This window comes from Eptatretus burgeri, chromosome 12 (assembly GCF_056783735.1).
Source record: "Eptatretus burgeri isolate ZD-2024b chromosome 12, Ebu_testis_v1, whole genome shotgun sequence".
Taxonomy (NCBI): domain Eukaryota; kingdom Metazoa; phylum Chordata; class Myxini; order Myxiniformes; family Myxinidae; genus Eptatretus; species Eptatretus burgeri.
The window spans coordinates 4,691,828-4,711,827 of record NC_140972.1 but is presented as its reverse complement, the minus strand read 5'-3'; the positions used below and the strand labels follow the sequence as shown (position 1 = coordinate 4,711,827).

The following is a 20,000-nucleotide window of genomic DNA, read 5'->3' as shown; positions in this document are numbered from 1 at the left end:
GACAGTTTTGTGCCGATTCCATCCAGACTTGCTACACATGATCAACATGACCACAAATTAATGCACAAGTTTTAAAAAAATATATTTGCTGGTGGTTTTGGAAGGTTGGGGGAGTGGAGGAGGCACGCAAATTCTCTCCGTCAATGTGTACCATGTAGCGCCGCTCCAGGTAGGAGAGGGTATTACAAGTCTCCACCATATACAGTACGTACAGTATTCCTGTCCTCATGTTTTCAAAGTGCAGTGAGGTATTTTGAAATAATGACACAACCGCGCTCACTCTCACCCCCACAACCACACTCTGGCCACTCCCGTGGGGAGCCGGTGCTTATAGTAATTGCAATTGGCCATAACGTTCAACTTGCATGCTCACGAGTCCATTGCTTACATTAACAATCGTTAAGTGTTTTTTTGGGAAAACCAAGAAAGCAACTTATTAGCAGGGTGCATGGATTTACAGATGGTAAAATTAAATGGTCGTCCGCTGTCTTTTAGTCTGTTTACTAAATCAATAAAAGTGGGACGAAGAAATGAGATTGAATTGCTGTTCTGCGCTGGCAGGATGGCCGCGACGTACACACACTCGGCCCTAACCTGTTTCACCTGGGTTTGAATCCCGACCCAGCTATAAACTCATCCCGGAGTTTAACAGGCAGTGTGATTCGTCAATGTGTGTGCCGTCCCTCTCGTGGACATGAAACTGGGCATCCCATCTACCAGCATTAGTTGGTGGACGTTAAAGATCCCACGGTGTCCTTCAGGCGAAGAGTCAGCGAGCTTTCTCCGGCACCCTGAACAAATTGAAAATTCCTTCTCCAACCGACAGAGGGTACTGCATCAGTGGCGCAGCCTCCTCGATGGCTCACAGGTGAGCGTGCGTACCTCTCGGCCATCCGTCGAGCCTGCAATACAGCATACGGTGTTTTACTTGACATTATTAAAAGGATGCACAGAACGAGAGAACCCGAAGGCGGCGTCGATGAAGTCCTCTTTAAATTCAGGGTGTTTGGGTAAAGCTGTATGATTTTGAGATGCCCTCTCAAACCGACATCATGATGTAATGCCTTTCAGATCACAGGCTGCGTCACCATGTTTTGAGAAGCTGGCGGCAGTGTCGAGTATCCTCGGACAAGGCAGGGTTCCATTTTTTATCTTAAATTGGAGGCATTTCCATCCATCAAGATGTCACTTAAAAAAGGAATATCGATTTGGAAGCTAACATTTTGTACTTGAGCTTTTAGGGAAGTACAATGGTGTTGATGCCATGTTTTGATGCTTCACGAAGGTCTCGCGCTTCCATGAGCATCGCATTCATTTTCCAAATCGGTGAAATATTTGACAGATGAGATCGATCACATAGATTGTTGACGGATAGACATCTTTTAACACGTCGGCCGCACAGCAACAGTGTACCACCGGTAGTTGCCACGTCCAATGTGCACTGAATAGTCTTTTCAACAAGATTCTTTATACCAAGTGATGCATTCCGCGAACTGTTAGGGTTTTTTTTTTACAGAGAACGTTGTTCCGCGAACAGAGAGAGAGTTTTTTTTTTAAAACGAACGTGAAGTTTCTGAGTTGCTCGTTGTCGGTGTGCTCTGCCATAAGTCATCTGGTGTCGAGTTTGTTGCACACCAGTCCGATTCGACTGGAAATTCCGAATCGAGTGCAGAGCAAGCAAAAGGGAAGTGCTGCAATGCGGAGCGCACCGTCCATTACGGCTGATGTTAAGTCGGCTGACTCGTCTGCAAGAACGCGACCCCCAAAAACCGATGCCATGAATCGCTGCTGTCGGTGGAATGCCGAATCGTACGAGGTTTTTTTTCCTCCGTTTTACTTTACCTGCTCTTGAGCCGGTGTTCTCGCACGCTCTTTTTCATCCTGCATCATAATCCACGCGGTGTACGTGAGTTGAATTAAGATCGTGCATCATGTTGGCCCATTGTCATTTATGTCATTGAGGGTTAGCACTGTTGGTGTGCGGTGATTTGTCAGGGAGACTGGCCGGCAATCCTCCGGTCGATACGCCTGTTCTGCGGTAATTCTTCCTGTAGATTACATTTCTTTTTTTTTTTCTCCGGGTGCTGCAACTTGGCAATGCACTCCCAAATGCTCAGCTTATGTCAGGTGTCTCGTGTTGCCTGATGTCAAAGGTCTGTGTGTGTACACGTGCATCCGCACACATAACAACGGAACTTTGGGGTGGTGGTTGGGGAGGGGGGGGGAGATCATGTTTTCATGGTATAACAGGTTCATTGTTTTTTTTTTGCATTCCCTCCATGATTTTAGCGCAATGTAAATATAATTTGTTGTTTCTCTTTTTCTGTTTCCTTGCTTTTGGGATCTTTAGGATCCCAAAGCTGTTGAGATCAGTGCTTCTGGTTTCAGTGTAGTTAGGCATAATTAGCATTTTGATAAAGGTCACATCCTACACAGATATGCCAAAGCTACTTATGCATTCATCCTACGTCCTTTGGGAATGGTACCGAAGATTTGTGGGACACATGTCAGCCCGGGGTGTCTTGGCCACGGTTCTAATCTCATTCAACAGGTGTTCCCAGTTGTCATTAAAGTCAATTTGTTCCTGCTGACGTGGTGCAGAAGGTTGCTGGTTGGAACAAAACGCTGGTAACTTGAAGTTGAGGTGCATTGAACACGGCTTTATTACTTGTTTCTTTTTATCCAGTTAATGTGGATGTTCATGGAACAGTAACGATAAGCTCTCAAATTTGATTGATTGTGTTGTTGCTTCATTGCTGCTTGCAGGTACTGGCAATGTTGGTGCTGGTGTTGCAGCAGTGTCGCAAGGAGAACGAGGACAAATGGAAAAAGCTCTCTCGTCAGGTTGCGGATCTCATCCTTCCGATGTTAGCCAAGCAACAGGTAAGCGCAGTCTCTGGGTCTCTTGTGGGCATCTGCAGGTAATTGGGTTCCCACTCACTTTGACTTCCAAATCCTTCGTTCGTTGATGATTCTCACGTATTGTTCTTTCTTTTTAATCTTTTCATATGAGCTGGAACTCCTGATAGAACTTACAGCACTTGTGGGATTATAAAGATGTGCTGACAGGTGTGTGTGGTGTTTGATATATCACAGTTTAAAAACTACTTCACTTGGTGGAGCGCATACCTCTGCCCGGCTGAATAGTTTACCCCCCACTGATAGGCTCGATCTGCATCTGGATTTTCACCAAAATTGAATCAATTTGTCCTCATCACACACCCAACCTCTCCACCACGTTTCATCTGAGTCCGTCCCAAACTTTTTGAGATATCCTGCTCACAGGCAGACAGACAAACAGGGGTGAAATCATAACTTCCGTCCACCTTAGGTGGTGGAGGTAACGAGACCATGAAGCATCACACACTTCCTGCTCACCTGTTCATACAATAATACCGTGCCTCTCATCTTTTTTTTTTTTTCTTGTGCTTTCCACCGTTTCTCCCGACACACATTTGAAGACGACATCATGATGGGACAGTTTGGCTTGAACTTATCAAGCTTATTTGTTTCTGATTCCAGACTTCATGCTCCAGTTTCAGATCTTTGTGTGGGGATGCTAGTGGTGAGGAAATGTTGGTAAACTTGATGTTTTTCCTCAATATTGTTCCATTGCCAATACGTATACACCAAGCTAATAGCATGTATTTTATTCTTTGCCCCATGTATATGTCAACCAAGAGAGATTGTGTTAAAAAGTGATGAAAACGACGAAACCAATCCTTTAGATTTTCGTTGTCGTTTATCTTGGGAGCAAAGAAGGAGAGCAGCTCATTGATTTTTCGTTTGCATATGATATGACGAAAGCAAATCAATTTTTGGATAAAAGACAAGAACATCAGATCCTGTATAAGAGCGGAGATAAAGCTTCACAGGTGGATTACATTTTGTGCCGAAGGTCGAAGTGGAATGAGGTCAAAGACTGCATGCTCATACCTGGTGATGTAGCAACACCCCAGCATCGAATGCCAGTCTTAGATATGGTTTTCAACAAAGTCAAACGATGTAAATAACAACGAACACCAATGATGAGGTGTTGGAAACTGGCAGACAAGGAGCACATGGAGGCGTTTGCTGAACGAGTCTTGAGAGAGGTGGGCTCAGAGGAAGTTTGAAAAGGAAGTACTCGGTGGAGAAGATCTGGTGGTGGGATGGGGAAGTACAGTAGGCGATTCGGGAGAAAAAGGAAACAAAAAAGTGGAATGAGGTCATGATCAACGGAGTCGAGGTGAGTTTAGGATAGAAAATATGACAACTAATAAAGTGGGAGCAAAGGCAACGGACTTGCAGAAGGATGTATGATGATTTGGACACAGAAGAGGGACAGAAGAATATCCTTAGCATTGCGAAAGCCAGGGAGAGTGCATCCAAAGATATCTCCCAGACAAGAATGGTCAAAAATAAGGACAACACAGTGCTGGGAGATGATGTGGAGACAAAGAAGAGATGGAAGACATACTTTGAGAAACTGCTAAATGAGGAGAACCCAATAATTCAGAGTAGAACCTGCTGCAAACCAAGGGATAACAAGAAAAAGAGCAATCAGAGATTGTAGACCCTCACCAGGACTTCTTTTGAGTGGTGTATTTTTTTTAGGTTTTTGGGTAAACCCAATATGGCTGCCAAACCATGTGACCTGTGACATCATATGTGTGAACCTTTTGTTCCTCATGGACAGTTGGTCATACGTGTAAAGTTTCACCTCAATTTGTTCAGCCACTTTAGAGAAGAAAATTTTTGAAGGTTTTTATTTATTTTTAAACAATATGACTGCCGAATCATGTGACTGATGTCATCAAATTGTTTTCTGTGTACCGTTTTATCCCTAGATGACCCTCAAAATTTTTCATACTGATCGGATGTAGCGTTCTACATGTGCAATTATGTCATCATAACGAAGGCACCGACGACATAAAAACAACACTCATTCCCCTTGAGTACTTGCCGTGCGCCAAGTTTCAATTTTTTCCTTGGTGCAGTTTCAGAGACAGAGGTCCAAAGTTTTTTTCCGTTTTTCCAATTTGGCTGCCACACTACGTGACCTATGACGTCATAATTATGACTATAACACTCCACATGAGTGGAGTGTTCACCAACAGTAAAAATTTCATCGAAATCCGACAAGCGGTTGCGGAAAAAAACACGATAGTTCTGCGTGGACAAAAACAATCAATCACAAACAAACAAATTCACCCAAATGCAATACCCTCTCCTTCGGCAAGGGTAACAAGAAAAAGAGCAATCAGAGATTGCAGACCCTCGCCAGGACTTGTTTTGTGTGGTATTTGTATAGTTTATTTTGTGTGGTGTTTGTGTACTGGTGAGTTACGTAATTAATAAGAGACATAACTCGAACTGCCATTCTCTAACTGCTAGCAGTGATGACTGGGTACCAAGATGTCCCACTTTGATGCAACCCCGCCTTGATCACCGACCCTGACCCATGACGTTTATTATAATTATTATTCAATTGAATTTAGAATGGGATTAAAATAAATTCAATTCAAATCAAATGGAAGACCAAATAGGTACAGTCTTGCATTGGAGTCATCAGAAGGAACCTAAACAAGCAAAAAGCAAAGATAAAGTCATCAGGAGGAACCGGGATGGATAGGATTCGTGTTTCAGCTGCTACTCCTCTACCCTCAAACCCATCCAGACACAGCCAAGTGAGCCTTATTCAAAAAAAAAAAAATCATAAATAACCCAGATTTAAAAAAATTAAATGATGGCTTGACACTTAAATTAAATTATTTAAAAAATTAAATAAAAAATTAAATCATGACACTGGCTGCCACAACATGTGGCCAATTAAGCTGAAATTTAAAACATGTATTCCCCATCTCCACTTAACTAGATCATAATTGTGAAGTTTCACATCGATTGATTAAGTGGTTCCAGAGAAAACATTATTTAATATTTTTCTTCAACGAATATGACTGCCAAACTGTGACCTATCACTTATTCCTCAACAAACTTGCACACCCAATGCTTGGGGAACATTTGTGTGAAGTTTCCCCTCGATCTGTCCAGCTGTTCTGGAGAAGATTTTTTTATAGGATTTGGAGTAAATCCAATATGGCTGCCAAACCATGTTACGTATGACGTCATATGTGAAGCTTTTGTTCCTCATGGAGAAACAGTTGTTCGTGTAAAGTTTCGCCTCGATCTGCTCAGCCATTTCAGAAAAGATCATTTTTAAAGGTAAACAAAAAAATAAACAATATGGCTGCCGAATTTTTTTTTGTGGACCATGTTATCCTTCGATGACCTGCAAAAATTTTCATACTGATCGCATGTGACATTTTACATTTGCAATTATGATGTCATAATGAAGGCACCTATGACATATTGGAAAAAAAATCGCACAAACTCCCCATGAGGAGTCCTTGCCGTGTGCAAAGTTTAAATTTTTTCCTTGGTGCGGTTTCAGAGAATGAGGTCCAACTTTTTTCCATTTTTCCAAAATGGCTGCCACACCACATGACCTATGACGTCATAACTCTCATTAAAACATTCTACATGAGTAGTCGCTCCTGGGTGAAAATTTTGTCTCAATCCGCCAAGCGGTTGCGGAGAATAACACGACAGTTCTGTGCGGACAAACCGACAGACACAGACAAACAAATGAAAAAAAATCACTTGTCGAGCGACAACTGGCAAAATGGAACGGCACTCGTGAGAGCACATACAGTCGTGGCCAAAAATATTGGCACCCTTGCACTTTTTTCAAATAACTCACAATTTTCTCCAAAAATAAGCTGAAATTGACAAAACTATTTTGTCTCTACAATTGTTTATTTCACTGTTGATATTACAGAACCTTTGTTTTTCATTCAGAACTTAATATATCCTTTTATATCAGAAAATAAAAAGAAATGGCATCGACAAAAATTATTAACACCCTCGACTTGATATTTAATGTCACAGCCTTTGGGACAAAACAACTGCAGTTAAGTGCTTCCTTGTAGCCATGAATGAGCTTTCTTCTACTCTCTACTGGAGTTTGTCCCACTCTTCTTGTTCAAACTGCTCCAGTTCTCCCAAATTTGAGGGTCCCTTCTCCCAACTGCTGTTTTCAGATCTCCCCACAAGTGTTCAATGGGATTTAGATCTGGACTCATTGCTGGCCACTTCAGAACAGTCCAGCATTTTGTCTTGAGCCATTCCTGGATGCTTTTGAAGTGTATGTGGGGTCATTGTCCTGCTGCAAGACCCATGACCTTCGACAGAGACCCAGATTTCTGACACTGAGTTTGTTTGTTTTTTTGTATACCTTGTCGAGGCTCGTAAGAGAGCTCACACACACACAACACAAATTAAGGGGGGCATGAGACAAGAGGGGTGGGAGTGGGAAGGACATAACAGTGAGGAACAGAGACATTAAGAGATCTATGGAAGGGAGAGGGATGGGGTGGGGAACATGGGGAATATAAGATGGACATACAGGGACTTTCAAGAAGGAAAGCAGGGAATTTTAAGGAGGTATGTTTGGGGTGGATTAACGGGGGGTAGAAAAGATCAAGATTTTGGATGGGGGAAGATAAGAAGTGGTAGTGACAGCTGTTTTGAAGGCTTGAAGGGAAGAATGGGATTGAACAGTGAGGGAGTTTATTCCAAAGGAGAGGAAAAAGAGGAATGAAAGGGTGAAGGTGAGCAGTGATTCGTGATTTTGGTAGTTTTACCAGAAGGGGGTTGTTGGTGGACCTTGAGCGCCCTGCGGAAATATGGCGGGGACAAATCACAGACAGAGCAGGGGGGCGAGACCGGAGAGGAGATGGTGGAAGACAGAAAGACCAACTACCTGCCTGCAGTGAGAGAGTGAGAGGCCCAAAGACTCAGCCTCATCACGGCAGATACCAATGATCCTAAAAGACTTGATTTCCACAGCGTGAAGCCAAGAAACGTGAGAGGCAGGAGTACCAGCACAGAGGGGAGAGCAGAACTCCATCAGGTTGCGGACGAAAGCTTTGTATGTGGTCAGGAGCTCAGGAGGGCAGAGGAAGGACTTTGCACGATGGAGGATTCCCAGTCGGAGACTGGCTTTGGAGGCGAGGTTTGAAATGTGGCTTTCCCAGGAAAGATCATGGCACATCGTGAGACCCAGAAGCTTGAAAGAAAGGACTTCTTCCTGAGGATTGTTGAGAAAGTGGATGGGGGGGGGGTCTAAACGGTCCGATTTGTCAGGATTGAAAGACATGTTCCACGTGTTGGACCAGTTTGTGATTTTATCCAGATCTGCAGAGAATGAAGAAGCTTCCTCTTGCTGGGTTGAGGGATGACAGATGGTACGGCAGAGGGTGGAGTCATCAGCAAAGAGATAAAGAGGATTTTCCAGAGAGTCCGAGAGATCATTGATGAAAACCAGAAAAAGAACAGGGCCCAGAACGCTACCTTGAGGAACTCCAGCTTGGACAGGAAGAGGGGATGAAAGAACTCCATTTAGGGACACACGTTGACTGTAATAGGAGAGGAAGTATGTGAGCCATGAGTGGAGATGGCCTTGGATACCATATGAAGAGAGTTTGGGGAGTAGGGCAGGGTGCCAGACCATGTCGAGAACACGCAAAAGCATGTTAGGATACGGCTCTAATTTCATGTCCGGCATTGAGGACCTCCATCCATTGTTGGGAGAGCAGAAGGGTTAAACATTGCGCTTCAAAATGCCTCCTTGGTAATCTCCTGATTTCATGATGCCCTTCACACAATCAAGGCACCCGGTGCCAGAGGCAGCACAGCAACACCAAAACAGCACTGAACCTCCTCCATGTTTGACTGTAGAGAAGGTGTTCTTTTCTTTGAAAGCTTCATTTTGTTTTCTGTAAACATGGAGATGATGTGCTTCACCAAAATGCTCTAATTTGTTCTCATCCGTCCACAGGACTTCCATAAGGATTTTGGCTTGTTCAGGTGTGTTTTGGCAAACTCTCGTCCAGCTTTCTAATGTCTCTCTCTCAGTAATGGGGTCCTCCTGAGTTTCCTACCATGGAACCACCTTTCATTGAGTTGACGACAGATGGTGCGAGTTGAAACTGTCATACCTTTTGTCTGAAGGTCAGCTTGTATGTGTTTGACAGTTCATCGTGATGTTTTCTCCACCATTCGAACAATCCTTCGCTGCAATCTTCGATCAAGTTTTCTCTTGCGGCCACGTCCAGGGAGGTTGGCGACGGTGCCATGGGACTTAAATTTCCTGATAACATTGTGTACGGTGGACATAAGAACTTCAAGATCTCTGGAGATGGATTTGTAGCCTTGAGATTGTTCATGCTTGGCTACAATCTTATGTCTGACCTCAAACAATTCTCTGGTTTTCTTTCTTTTCTCCGTGCTCATTGTGGTACACACGGTGACAGAAAACAACAGAATGGCTCCTTTTCTCGATTCAAACTGGTTGAATGAGTGATTTTTAGCTCGCCTGTTCGAAGAACAGAGAGCTATAGCGATACCCCCGGCATCAGCGTGAGCGTCAGCGTCAGCGTGAGCGTGAGCGTGAAAATGTTAAAATTTTTGGTGCAAGTTATTTTTCCCTTTTTAATGTTTTTATCCACCACACTATTTTTTATACATTCCGGGCGTAGTGGCGTACGCCTGTAATCCGGCTACTCGGAGCCTTGGATTGGAGGATCGCTTGAGGACGGGGGCTCTGCGCTGGGCCGCGCTATAAGAGGGTGTAGGGCAGCCCGGAATCATGGCGAAACCCAATCCTTATCCCTGAGTCGTAAGAGGTGACCAGGGTTGCGTCAGGAAGGGCATCCGGCGTAAAACCTATGCCAAATCAGTATGCGGATCATAACGGATGATCCGCTGTGGCGACGCCTCACGGGAGCAGCCGAAAGATATATGACATACGTTCGTCATCTAAAGTGGTTGCCATGGCAACCAGGATGCTGTTTTCCATCCGTTCCTGTCCGCACTCTAACTCCCAAAGTTTTTAACTTTCACGTTTCATATTTAGTACGTAGGTACAGACTGTGGAGACGGTGCGTCGTGACATACATTCGTCATCTAAAGTGGTTGCCATGGCAACCAGGATGCTGTTTTCCATCCGTTCCTCTCCGCACTCTAACTCCCAAAGTTTTTTTTTTTAACTTTCACGTTTCATATTTGGTATGTAGGTACAGACTGTGGAGACGGTGTGTCGCGACATACGTTCGTCATCTAAAGTGGTTGCCATGGCAACTAGGATGCTGTTTTCCATGTAGTAGCACAATTCTGTATATACCATCTTGTTCATGCGTATATTGTGCTCACTTGCGCTCTTGTTACTGATTACAATATACAAATACATATATTGCTTTAAAATTATTTGGATCAGACTTCAATGCAATGCTTCATAAAAAAAATATTAATTTTTAGACGAGTCTTTTAAAAACGATTGATGTTTTAACAGGCGAGCATTGGGTGGCTTTGACACCAACTCTGGTTTATATTGCAGGCACCTGAAACTCAACACAGGTGAGTTCAATTCCAAAGTAAAGGAGAATCACCTGCTTGAAATCTAATTATTTCTCACAACTTCTCAAAAGTGCCAATAATATTGTCTGGGCCATTTTCGGATTTGTGTGTGGAATAAGCTCAGGTTTCGTAATTTTTTCCAGCTTTGTTTTTGTTTCACAGCAAACCAAAGAAATACATTTGTGGAAACCAAAATTAATTTTTTTTTATTTCAACAATTTTCTCGAAGAAATGGTGCATTGTTTGAAAAAATGTGCAAGGGTGCCAATATTTTTGGCCATGACTGTTATTTCTGCCAGGCTGAATAGTTTACATTTTGGATGCCACTGAAAGGTCGGATCTGAATCCGGACCCTGAACCAAAGTCCAATTGGCTTGTTCTTGTCACCTAACCAACTCATTCACCTAATTTTGTCATAGCTCGTCTTCAACTTTTTGAGATCTCATGTGATACATAGTCTTTGGCTCTATCTCTCATTGGTGAATAATCACTTAAAAATTCTCACATCCGGATCCGGATTCGGATCTTCACCAAATTATGCGTTGTTTTCCTTGGCCAGTCATCAACACACACAAAAAAAAAAATTCAGAGCAATTGCTTTGAAACTGTGGCCAAAAGTCCAGACAAACGCGATACACCAACATACTTTGTTACTTGGCGATTTTTTTTTTTTTTTGCCAAGTCACAATCGGACCCAAATGCAATACCCTCTCCTTCCACGAGGGTAACGAGAACCATCCAGAATGAAGAAGTAGGGAGAGCATTAGCGAGAATATAGAATGATAATGCATTTGGGTAGGATGGGATACTTGTTAAAGTGTGGAAGGTGTTGGGTTACGAGGGTGTTGACCTCTTTCTGCAGCTGTTCAGGAACATTTATAAACAAGCAGCAATTGCATATGAGTAGAGAGAAAGTCTATTAGTCCCGATTTACACGCAGCAATGGGATATGCAAGTGTCCAACAACTGCAGAGCCATCAAACTGATTCCACACACAATGAATATTTGACAAATGATTATTGAGAGAAGGTGAGGGAGGTGGTGCTGGTAGGAGATCAATTTGGATTGATTACAGGAAAGAGTACTGTGTGAACATGATTTTTGTTCTCTGACAGATGCTTCAAAAGTATCGAGAAGGACAGAAGGTTTTACATTTGGTGCCTATTGACTTGGAAACGGTCTGTGAGAGAGTGCCATGGCTTGAGTTGTGGAACTGTATGAGAGATCCGTGCCAGAGAAGAATGTAAGGCTGATACAGGATAAATGTACCGTGATGCTTTACACAAGTGAAGCGCAGTGTCCTTTGAAACACCAAGATGATGTCTTGGTGTTTCAGACACCGAGATGTCTTTGAAAGCCTGGATCTTAGTTTTGACCCAGGAAATCCGTAATCCCAGCGGCTCAGACTCCTCATTCAGCACCTCGAGGGCCCCCGAAAGGATATCTAGAGTATCCGCAAAGAGGACTGCATCTGCGAAATCAAGGTCAGAGATCTTGACATTTCCAAACGATGCAGCGCAGCTTGATCTCTCCGACATCCTCTCCAGAATCCAGTCCATACAAGTGCTGAAAAGTGTGGGGTTGGTGGGGGGGGGGGGGTGGGCGGGGCAGTACGCACCCCTGATGAACTGCAGTAACAACTGGAAATTAGTCGGAGATGGCATCACCACATCTCACAAGCACCCTCAGTTCCAGAGTATCGTTCAGACATCAGATCGATCAGTTTTAGTGGCACCCCACGAAGACAAAGAATCCTCCAGAGGGTGGCATCCCGATTCACTGAATCGAACACTTTACAGAGATCCACATATGCTGCAAGCAGCCCCTGCCGAAACTCTCGTCTGTGTTTGGTGAGGACACGAAGGGCAAGGATACGGTCAATGGTTGACCTCTTTTGTGTGAAACCTGATTGCTCTGGACGCTGGTGCTCAAGAAGATTGTGGCGAACCCTATCAATAATTATCAGAGCAAAGACCTTGCCCGGCACTGAGTGCAGCTTCACCCCTCGGTAGTTGTTGCAGTCTTGGCGATCACCCTTCCCTTTCCCAGAGAGGGACAACAAGGCACCTCTTCCAGTCAGTTAAGATGATGCCTTTGTTCCAGGCAGAGCACAGAACTGCATGCAATGACACGAGTACAGCGTTTACACCGACCTTGAGAAGTTCAGCATGGATGCAACAGATCGCAGGAGCTTTACCCCATTTCATCTGGTTCACCGCAGCCTGTGTTTCCACAAATGAAGGCAGACCACAGTTGATTGGAGGGTCAGTAATGGGGATAGCAACACCCTGACATCCAACTCAGCAGCTGGTGGATCTGCCTGGTACAGCCGTTAAAAGTAACCAGCCTCGCGGACCTCCACTTCAGCCCCCTCTCTAAAGAGACCACCACCCTCCGCTCTAACTACAGTACACCGAGGGACGGGCTTGGATGAATGCAATGTTCAAATTCCCCTGTAAGCAGGATGAGAATCACTTGACCACAGGTGATGTTCTACCCCCTCACAGATTCCTCACACATCGGCCTCCTTGTCCACCCTCGGCACACGTAGGGCTTTACGCCTCAGCTCCCTGAACAGTTCAGCTCTGCCATTCAGCTTGGCCCTGCGACTCTGGTCAATGGTATCCAGTGTCCCTTGAGAGACAAAATTCTTCTTCGCCCAAAGGTGAGTTCCAAGACATCCACCGACAACATCAAGGACGGTGGGCGTGAAGGCACTCCACAACTCTTCAGGATTCCCCAAAGCACCCAGACCCTCCAAATCTCCACTCAGCCTTATCGCAAACTCCTCAGCTACCCTCTTATCCTTGAACTTGCCAACATCCAGCCAAGGCTGGGATGGTACCATTCTCCTGGATTTCAGCTGCAACTTCAGAGTTGCTCCCACAAGCCTGTGGTCAGTATTGGGGAACTGAGCACTCCGGTCGACCTTGCAGTTCTGGATCATCTTCCAGCGACCATCAACAAGCATATGGTCAATCTCCTTTGCCACACCACCAGTATTGGAACACCAAGACCAGCAATGAGCCTCTGGGCGCTGAAACCATGAACCAGCTACCCTGTGTCCATGACTTCCTGCAAAGTCAAGGAACGTAGTGAGATTCTGGTTCACAGTTCCAGAACCATGGTGACCAACATACGTCTTATAACCATCCCTCTCAGTTCCAGTCGATGCATTGAAATCCCCCAAGACTAGAAGAGTATCTCGCCTGGAGCACTGATCAACCACAGACTCGAGCGTGGCATAGAATGCGTCCTTCACATTGAGATCACTCGCCTCAGTCGGAGCACCAGAGAAACCACACCCAAGGAGTGACGAATCCTTATTCTTAAAATACACTCGTTGACCAGTGTCACCTTAATTATCATTGGAGTCAGCTTATTGGATGCAGCTACAGCAGCTCCTTTTGCATGGTAACCATCAGAGCGACCAGACCAATCGTAGCTGTAACCACCCATGATCTCACTGCAATCTGGTCTCCGAAGGTGATAACAGACGGGCGATCATCCTCTCTTAGGAATAGGACATTGCAGGCACCCACTCGAATGGACCACCTCAGGTTAACCCAAGGAGATTGTCGTCTGGTGGACGACACCTCAGCACAACCCCAACCCACACACTACCTCAATCTGACCTGGGAAGGTTCCCCCTTGTTTTTCGTCCTCTCATGAAATAGTGGGGGTCCTGAAGGCTTTGCCCCAATCCCGTCATCCGGTGAGCTTCCCTGCCGAGGCCATCTGCACAGGAAGTAATCCTACAGAGTGGGTTTTCAATGTTCTTTGCATTATTCTTGTGTTTTGTGGAGTGAAGGGTTTTACGGTGACCAGAGTGCAAATGCTGCCACTAACCTCAAAAAAAGCAACCCAACTGCAGGAGGACGTCTGCAGACACAGATTGGCACTGGATATGGATGGCCGTTGTCTCACAAGGATCTCCTCCGCCCTTTGATTGCCTCTATTTATTAGTTTTTAGGTTTTGTTTCTATTCCCGCTGGATGTCCATATCATACACCCTTCTCACCAGGAAACCTGGTGGGATAGCCGGTTTAGTCTCCAACAACCCGGCCATGCTGCAGGATCGTACAGGTTTACATGATCCAATCGAAGGGTTGAGGAGTATTTTGGTGGAAGGATGATGAGAATCACATCACCTGGAAAGAGATGGCGTGCTCGTCCGAAGAGGATCTGGAGTGATTGTGTGGAAGCGGACATGGAGAAATTTTAATTGATGGATTAATTTTACGAGTCGGCAACAGTTCGCTGTATACATGGTAATTGTATGTTTGACGAAAATAGATTTACAAACCTGGTCTGATATTGAGGTTCAGTTTTGCCTTCGATGCAGTGCTTTCGTGGATTACGAGTCCAAGTTTCAATTTGGCCATGAATTGGCCACTGGTGCGCAGTTGGCCTATTCTTTTCAAAAGTTGTGCATGTTTGATGTCCCACTACTTCTCACGCTACTTGTCCGTTGTGTCCTTGTACCTCAGCCAAATCAATTCCCTCGAGATTAAATGGAATGTGTAAGGTAATTGGGTTTGCCTGTATGCTGTCACCCTTCCCCCCCCTCTCTCTCTCTCCTGTCCCCATCCTTTCATCTCTCCTAACTCCCACCGAAGCAACACTTCTCAAAACGTAGCATAATTCAGGTGCTCCGTGAGCCGGTATTGATTTGAGACATGCTCCTAATGGCCCTGTGAATTGAAGCTGATCTGGCTGACAGCTCATGCATCCCTCACGGGCGCTGTCGTGCACTCTGTTATTGCATTAATCACGGAGGAGCGGAACTTGATGGGAACGAATAGGCACTCAGACTTGCATTAGGAAAAGGTGGATGGAGAATGCATTTGACGACTCAATTTATAATCGATGTAGTTACTGTACAAAAGCTTGCCTGGCAGATATCCAGATGTTGACGAGCGTTTTTGGTTTGCCTGTCTGACGGTTTGTCACGAGCCTCGTTGTTGGCGACGGCTTTGGATCCGAGCCGATGGTATTGTCCACCTCGGGGTCTGCACCACATCGTCCGGGGGGGCTTTTGAACTTTTGATGACGAGGCCTATCGGCCGTGATGTGTCGAGGTTACTTTTGTCAGGGAATATTCAAGCTGTTTCATGTTCAAACGGCACATGCGGTTGTGCAATGCCGACTGAAAGTTTGTCTGCAGACAAAGTGTGAGACACTTTGAGTTTACTTATTTATTTTTTCTTTCTCTCCATCATCCAGAGTCACGCAGCACCTTGCCACGGTGCTGATTACCTGCAAGCCACTCGTTTTTAAACCTCCCAACCACCACCAAGCATTTGTCTCGGCTATTAATGCGTTTTTGTGGATAACAATCTTGAATCCATCTAATAATTGGGAAAATGAAGGTGGACCTGAAATGCAAGTTGGGCCAGATAGGACGGTGTGAGTAGAACGGCACTTGCAACATCATTTTTATCTGATTGTTCGTTGGTGATTGCACATTGGTGATGACTCGTTAATGGGTGTACTTGCTTTGCTGGTCCTTGCCATTCCGTGCGTCGTTAAACAGAACTTCAGATTCCTTGGCTATTGATGGCACCACTCGATTTTCGTACCATCATTTTTGCAATCGCAGCAGTTGCGAGGCTGGCTCTGCCTTAGGCAGTTGTGCCGTTGCCGTTTTATTCGGTCATTTGGCATCGTGGAACTCGTAAAATCGAGCAGTAGATGGATCATCAGTTGGGTGAAGCGAATATTGAGCTCGTGATCAGGCACTCTGATGGTCCACTTGCTGTCACGAAGCCAAACCGCTCGATCGTTCCTTCGACGAAGACTTCAAGCGCAAGTTTCAATGGTCTCGTGGCTTTTGAAGTCCACAGGCTGCATCACATCGTCGCCTGCGGGCCTTCTTCGGCCGGATGGGCCCCGTTGCCCCCATTTCCGGGCTCTCGTTGGCATTTAGGGTTTATCAACACACAGCGGTATCTTTCACCACTTTGTGACGAGAAGCGAACGGCCACCTCCGGTTGCCTGTGACGTCATTGTCTCTTCACATCAGTGTATCTTGCGGATGCTTTCCCCGAACTGTTAACAAGTCACGACTGACGTTGAGTTATGAATTCCGCCCACACGTCCACCACGCCAAATCCACTTTGTGTGAAAACTCCAGGAAGTTTTGATGTTTCCTTGATCAGAGAGGCCCCTTGTTTGCCCTCGTTTCCATGCCACACGAGCAATTTGTCAGCTCGACGTGAGCACTGCATCATGTGCTAAGTGGGAGAGTCATTTCCACAGTCATAATTATTATTTAGACAAATCCTTTTATCTTTTCTTCTTTTTTATTTTTATTTTTTGTTGGTAACAATTGTTTGGTGCTATTATTGCGAATTCTTATTTCACGATGTTGCTCAATGTCCCTTTTAATTATTTCTCTTCTTTGACAAATGGTAGACGACGTCGTGACCTATTTCCACAAAGAGTAAATATCATGTAATGTGCGAGTATTTTGATTGCGAACAGTTTAAAAAGTTCTTGTTTCATGCGATGAGTACAAGTTTTACCTGTTTGTTGAACTTGTAAATGATTGGAGAGAAATTGAACGTTAAGCGTGTATTTATGCAGGTAATTAATGAGCACCCAACTCTCCTCAACCCACCTCCCCCAATACCCCCACTGGTTCCCCCATTTTGTTATAACCGTAATAATAAAACCATTGCAGCTCTTGACGATGAATGGACAATTGCACGTTGTCGTTCGATTGTGGGCAAACTGTCGGAAAGGCCACGTCTACGTCTTCGTGGGGTAGACCCAGAGGTATATGAAGACGAGCGTCGATAAGCGGACACCAAAATGATTTGTTGCTGACAACTGCCTCAAGAAATTGAATTTCCCATGTGTCAGTGCTCCATCAACAACTAAATCCAACGTTGGAGATTTGTGTGTCCACATAAATGGGAAGAAATTGTTTCTACATCGATGATGTAGCGAGTCATTCAAAGGTTTGAGCGACTTCCCCATGTTGATGGCTACACAGGTGGGAGAGAAGTTTATCAAACGTCATGGTTGTGGTTTCAGTTTTCTCTAACCATACCAGAGAGAGAGACACAGACACAGACACAGACAGACAGACAGACCACATCAAACACTTTGACAATGGTAATGTCGACATATGTGGCATGATCTGCCAATGTGTAACCCCACCTCGTCTGATTGAAACCATGGAAGACTTTATTGTGCATGTTCTCACATAACCACGGCATCTAAGGAACCAGTAGCATCTGAGTGTAGCACTTTCAGGAAAAAGAATGGAATATTTAAAGAAATATCACGTGACTTTCTTTGGATATCAGCTTTGCTGAATGTTTTCTCTGCAAATACTACTGCCATTGACCCGACCTAACGTCCTACCCTCGTGTTTGCAGGTTACCGTGTTTCCTCCCTTCCACATTCTCTTCTTTTCCTTTCGTTCTTAGTACACTAAGTTGAGGCTTGTGGAAGAGCGAGAACACAGAACAGACGAGAACGTAATGGAAGGGGAGGGGATGGACTAACAGGGAAGATGGACTCAACAGAGGGATCCGGACCCTTGGGGGAAAAATTTGCATGTGGTATAATGGGATCAAAATGAGGGAGAAGAGGACATCGAGGTGAACAAGTTGGATACAAGCTCAAACACAGCGAGAATAGGAAGGGAAAATAGGAATGAACTGAAATGGGACCAAAAAAGGAATGGTGAGGAGGTGGTTAAAATAGCACAACTTCGAAAGGAAGTGTGTGCTTGTGGGGGGGGGGGGGGTTAATGGGGGTAGAAAATATCATGAGTTTGGATTATAGATTTCTATGCAGCCCGTAGCTGCTTGGCTGCATCATTTTCTGAGGACGTGGCTGTGTTGCTAATGCAATGGCTCTGTTACCAGTAAGCTGGTACTCATTTTGCCGACCTCGGAAGGATGACAGGTTGAGTCAACGCACCTGGTGTTATTTAAATGGCCTGACGGGGACTCGAACTCAAGGCTCAAGGAAGCCACGCACCTCAACCGTTAAGCAAACACCAGGCCTGTGAGTATTGATGAGGGGTGACCTGAGGTGCTGGTGAACAGCTGTCTTGAAGCCCTCGAGGGAATAATGAAATTGATCATACTGACGAAGTTGGTTCAACAATTGAGAGAACGAGGAACAAAAGAGTGGAGGTGATAAGTGGACCTGGATTTTGAGAGTTTCACCAGAAGAGTTTTTTTCCATGATCTTTCCTGGGAAGGCCACATTTGCTACCTGGCCTCCAAAGGCAGTTGCCGACTGGGAATCCTCCGTTGTGCAAAGTCCTTCCTTGGTAAACCTGAGCTCCTGACCATGTACAAAGCTTTCGTCGACAGCCTGATGGAGTACTGCTCTCCCCTCTGGGCTGGTGCTCCCGCTTCTCGCCTTTCTCGGTTTGACGCTGTGGAAACCAAGGCATTCAGGATCATTGGTAGTATTTCCCGCGATGAGGCTGAGGCTTTGGGTCTCTCACTCTCACCACAGGTTGGTCGGTGGTTTGGCCTCGCCCCCCCCCCTTGCTCTGTTTGAGATATGCCCCCTCCATATTTCCAGAGGGCACTCAAGGTCCACCAGCAACCCCCTTCTGGTGAAACTACCAAAATCAAGAATCACTGCTCATCTTCACTCTTTCATTCCTCCTTTTTCCTGCGTTTGGAACTGCCTCTTATCGTCCCCCATCCTAAACCACGATCTTTTCTACCCCCATTAATCCATCCCAAACCCACCTCCTTCAAATTCCCTGCTTTCCTTCCTGAGAGTCCCTGTAGTGTCCATCTTGTTTACCCTGTGTACCCCGCCACATCCCTCTCCCTTACACAGATCTCATGTCTCTGTTCGACACTGTATTGCCCTTCCCTCTCCTGCCCATCTTGTCTCCTGCTCCCCTTGTTGTATGTTGTGTGTTTGCACTGATACGAGCCTCGACAATCTATACAAAAAAAGAGAGTTACTGGCAGACCATGTACACCCTGTAAAAATATTGGAGGGTGGGGGAGCAAAGGAAAGGGGGGGGGGCAATGGAGTATGTAAACAGCAGAGGGTGGAAGACCAGGAAGGAAGCTGTGCAAAACATTGGCGGCCAACCTGTGTGTGATATGACAATAACAGACCCGGAGGCTCAGTTTCATCAAGGGAGATTCCAATCATTTTGAAGGCCTTGGTTTGCACAGCGTCATGAGGTGCAAGGTGTGAGGTAGGGTCACCAACCCAAAGGGGTGAGCAGTACTCCAAGCGATGGATGAAGGCCTTTTTTTAAATAAAATAAAAAATTGTCGAGGCTCGTATGGGAGCAAACACACAACGCACAGCAATGGGGGGGGGGGGTGGGGGGATGAGACATTAGCACATCTGTGGAAGGGAGAGGGATGGGGCAGGGAACAGGGGGGTATACAAGATGGACATTACAGGGACTTTCAGGAAGGAAAGCAGGAAATTTGGAGGAGGTGGGTGTGGGGTGGATTAACGGGGGTAGAAAAGATAGAGGTATTGGATTGGGGAAGATAAGAGGCAGTTCCAGACGCAGGAAAAAAGAGGAATGA

At 45.3% G+C, this 20,000-nt stretch overlaps 1 protein-coding gene across 5 annotated transcripts in view; it reads left to right on the top strand.

Annotated features, from left to right (window-relative positions):
- Positions 1-20,000, top strand: part of HTT (huntingtin) — a 637,913-nt gene that overhangs the window by 279,861 nt on the left and 338,052 nt on the right. For all 5 annotated transcript variants that reach the window (XM_085849284.1, XM_085849282.1, XM_085849286.1 and 2 more), the window contains one exon: positions 2,767-2,883. In XM_085849284.1, coding sequence (XP_085705410.1) covers positions 2,767-2,883 — 117 coding nt within the window. The remainder of the gene's footprint in view (positions 1-2,766; positions 2,884-20,000) is intronic.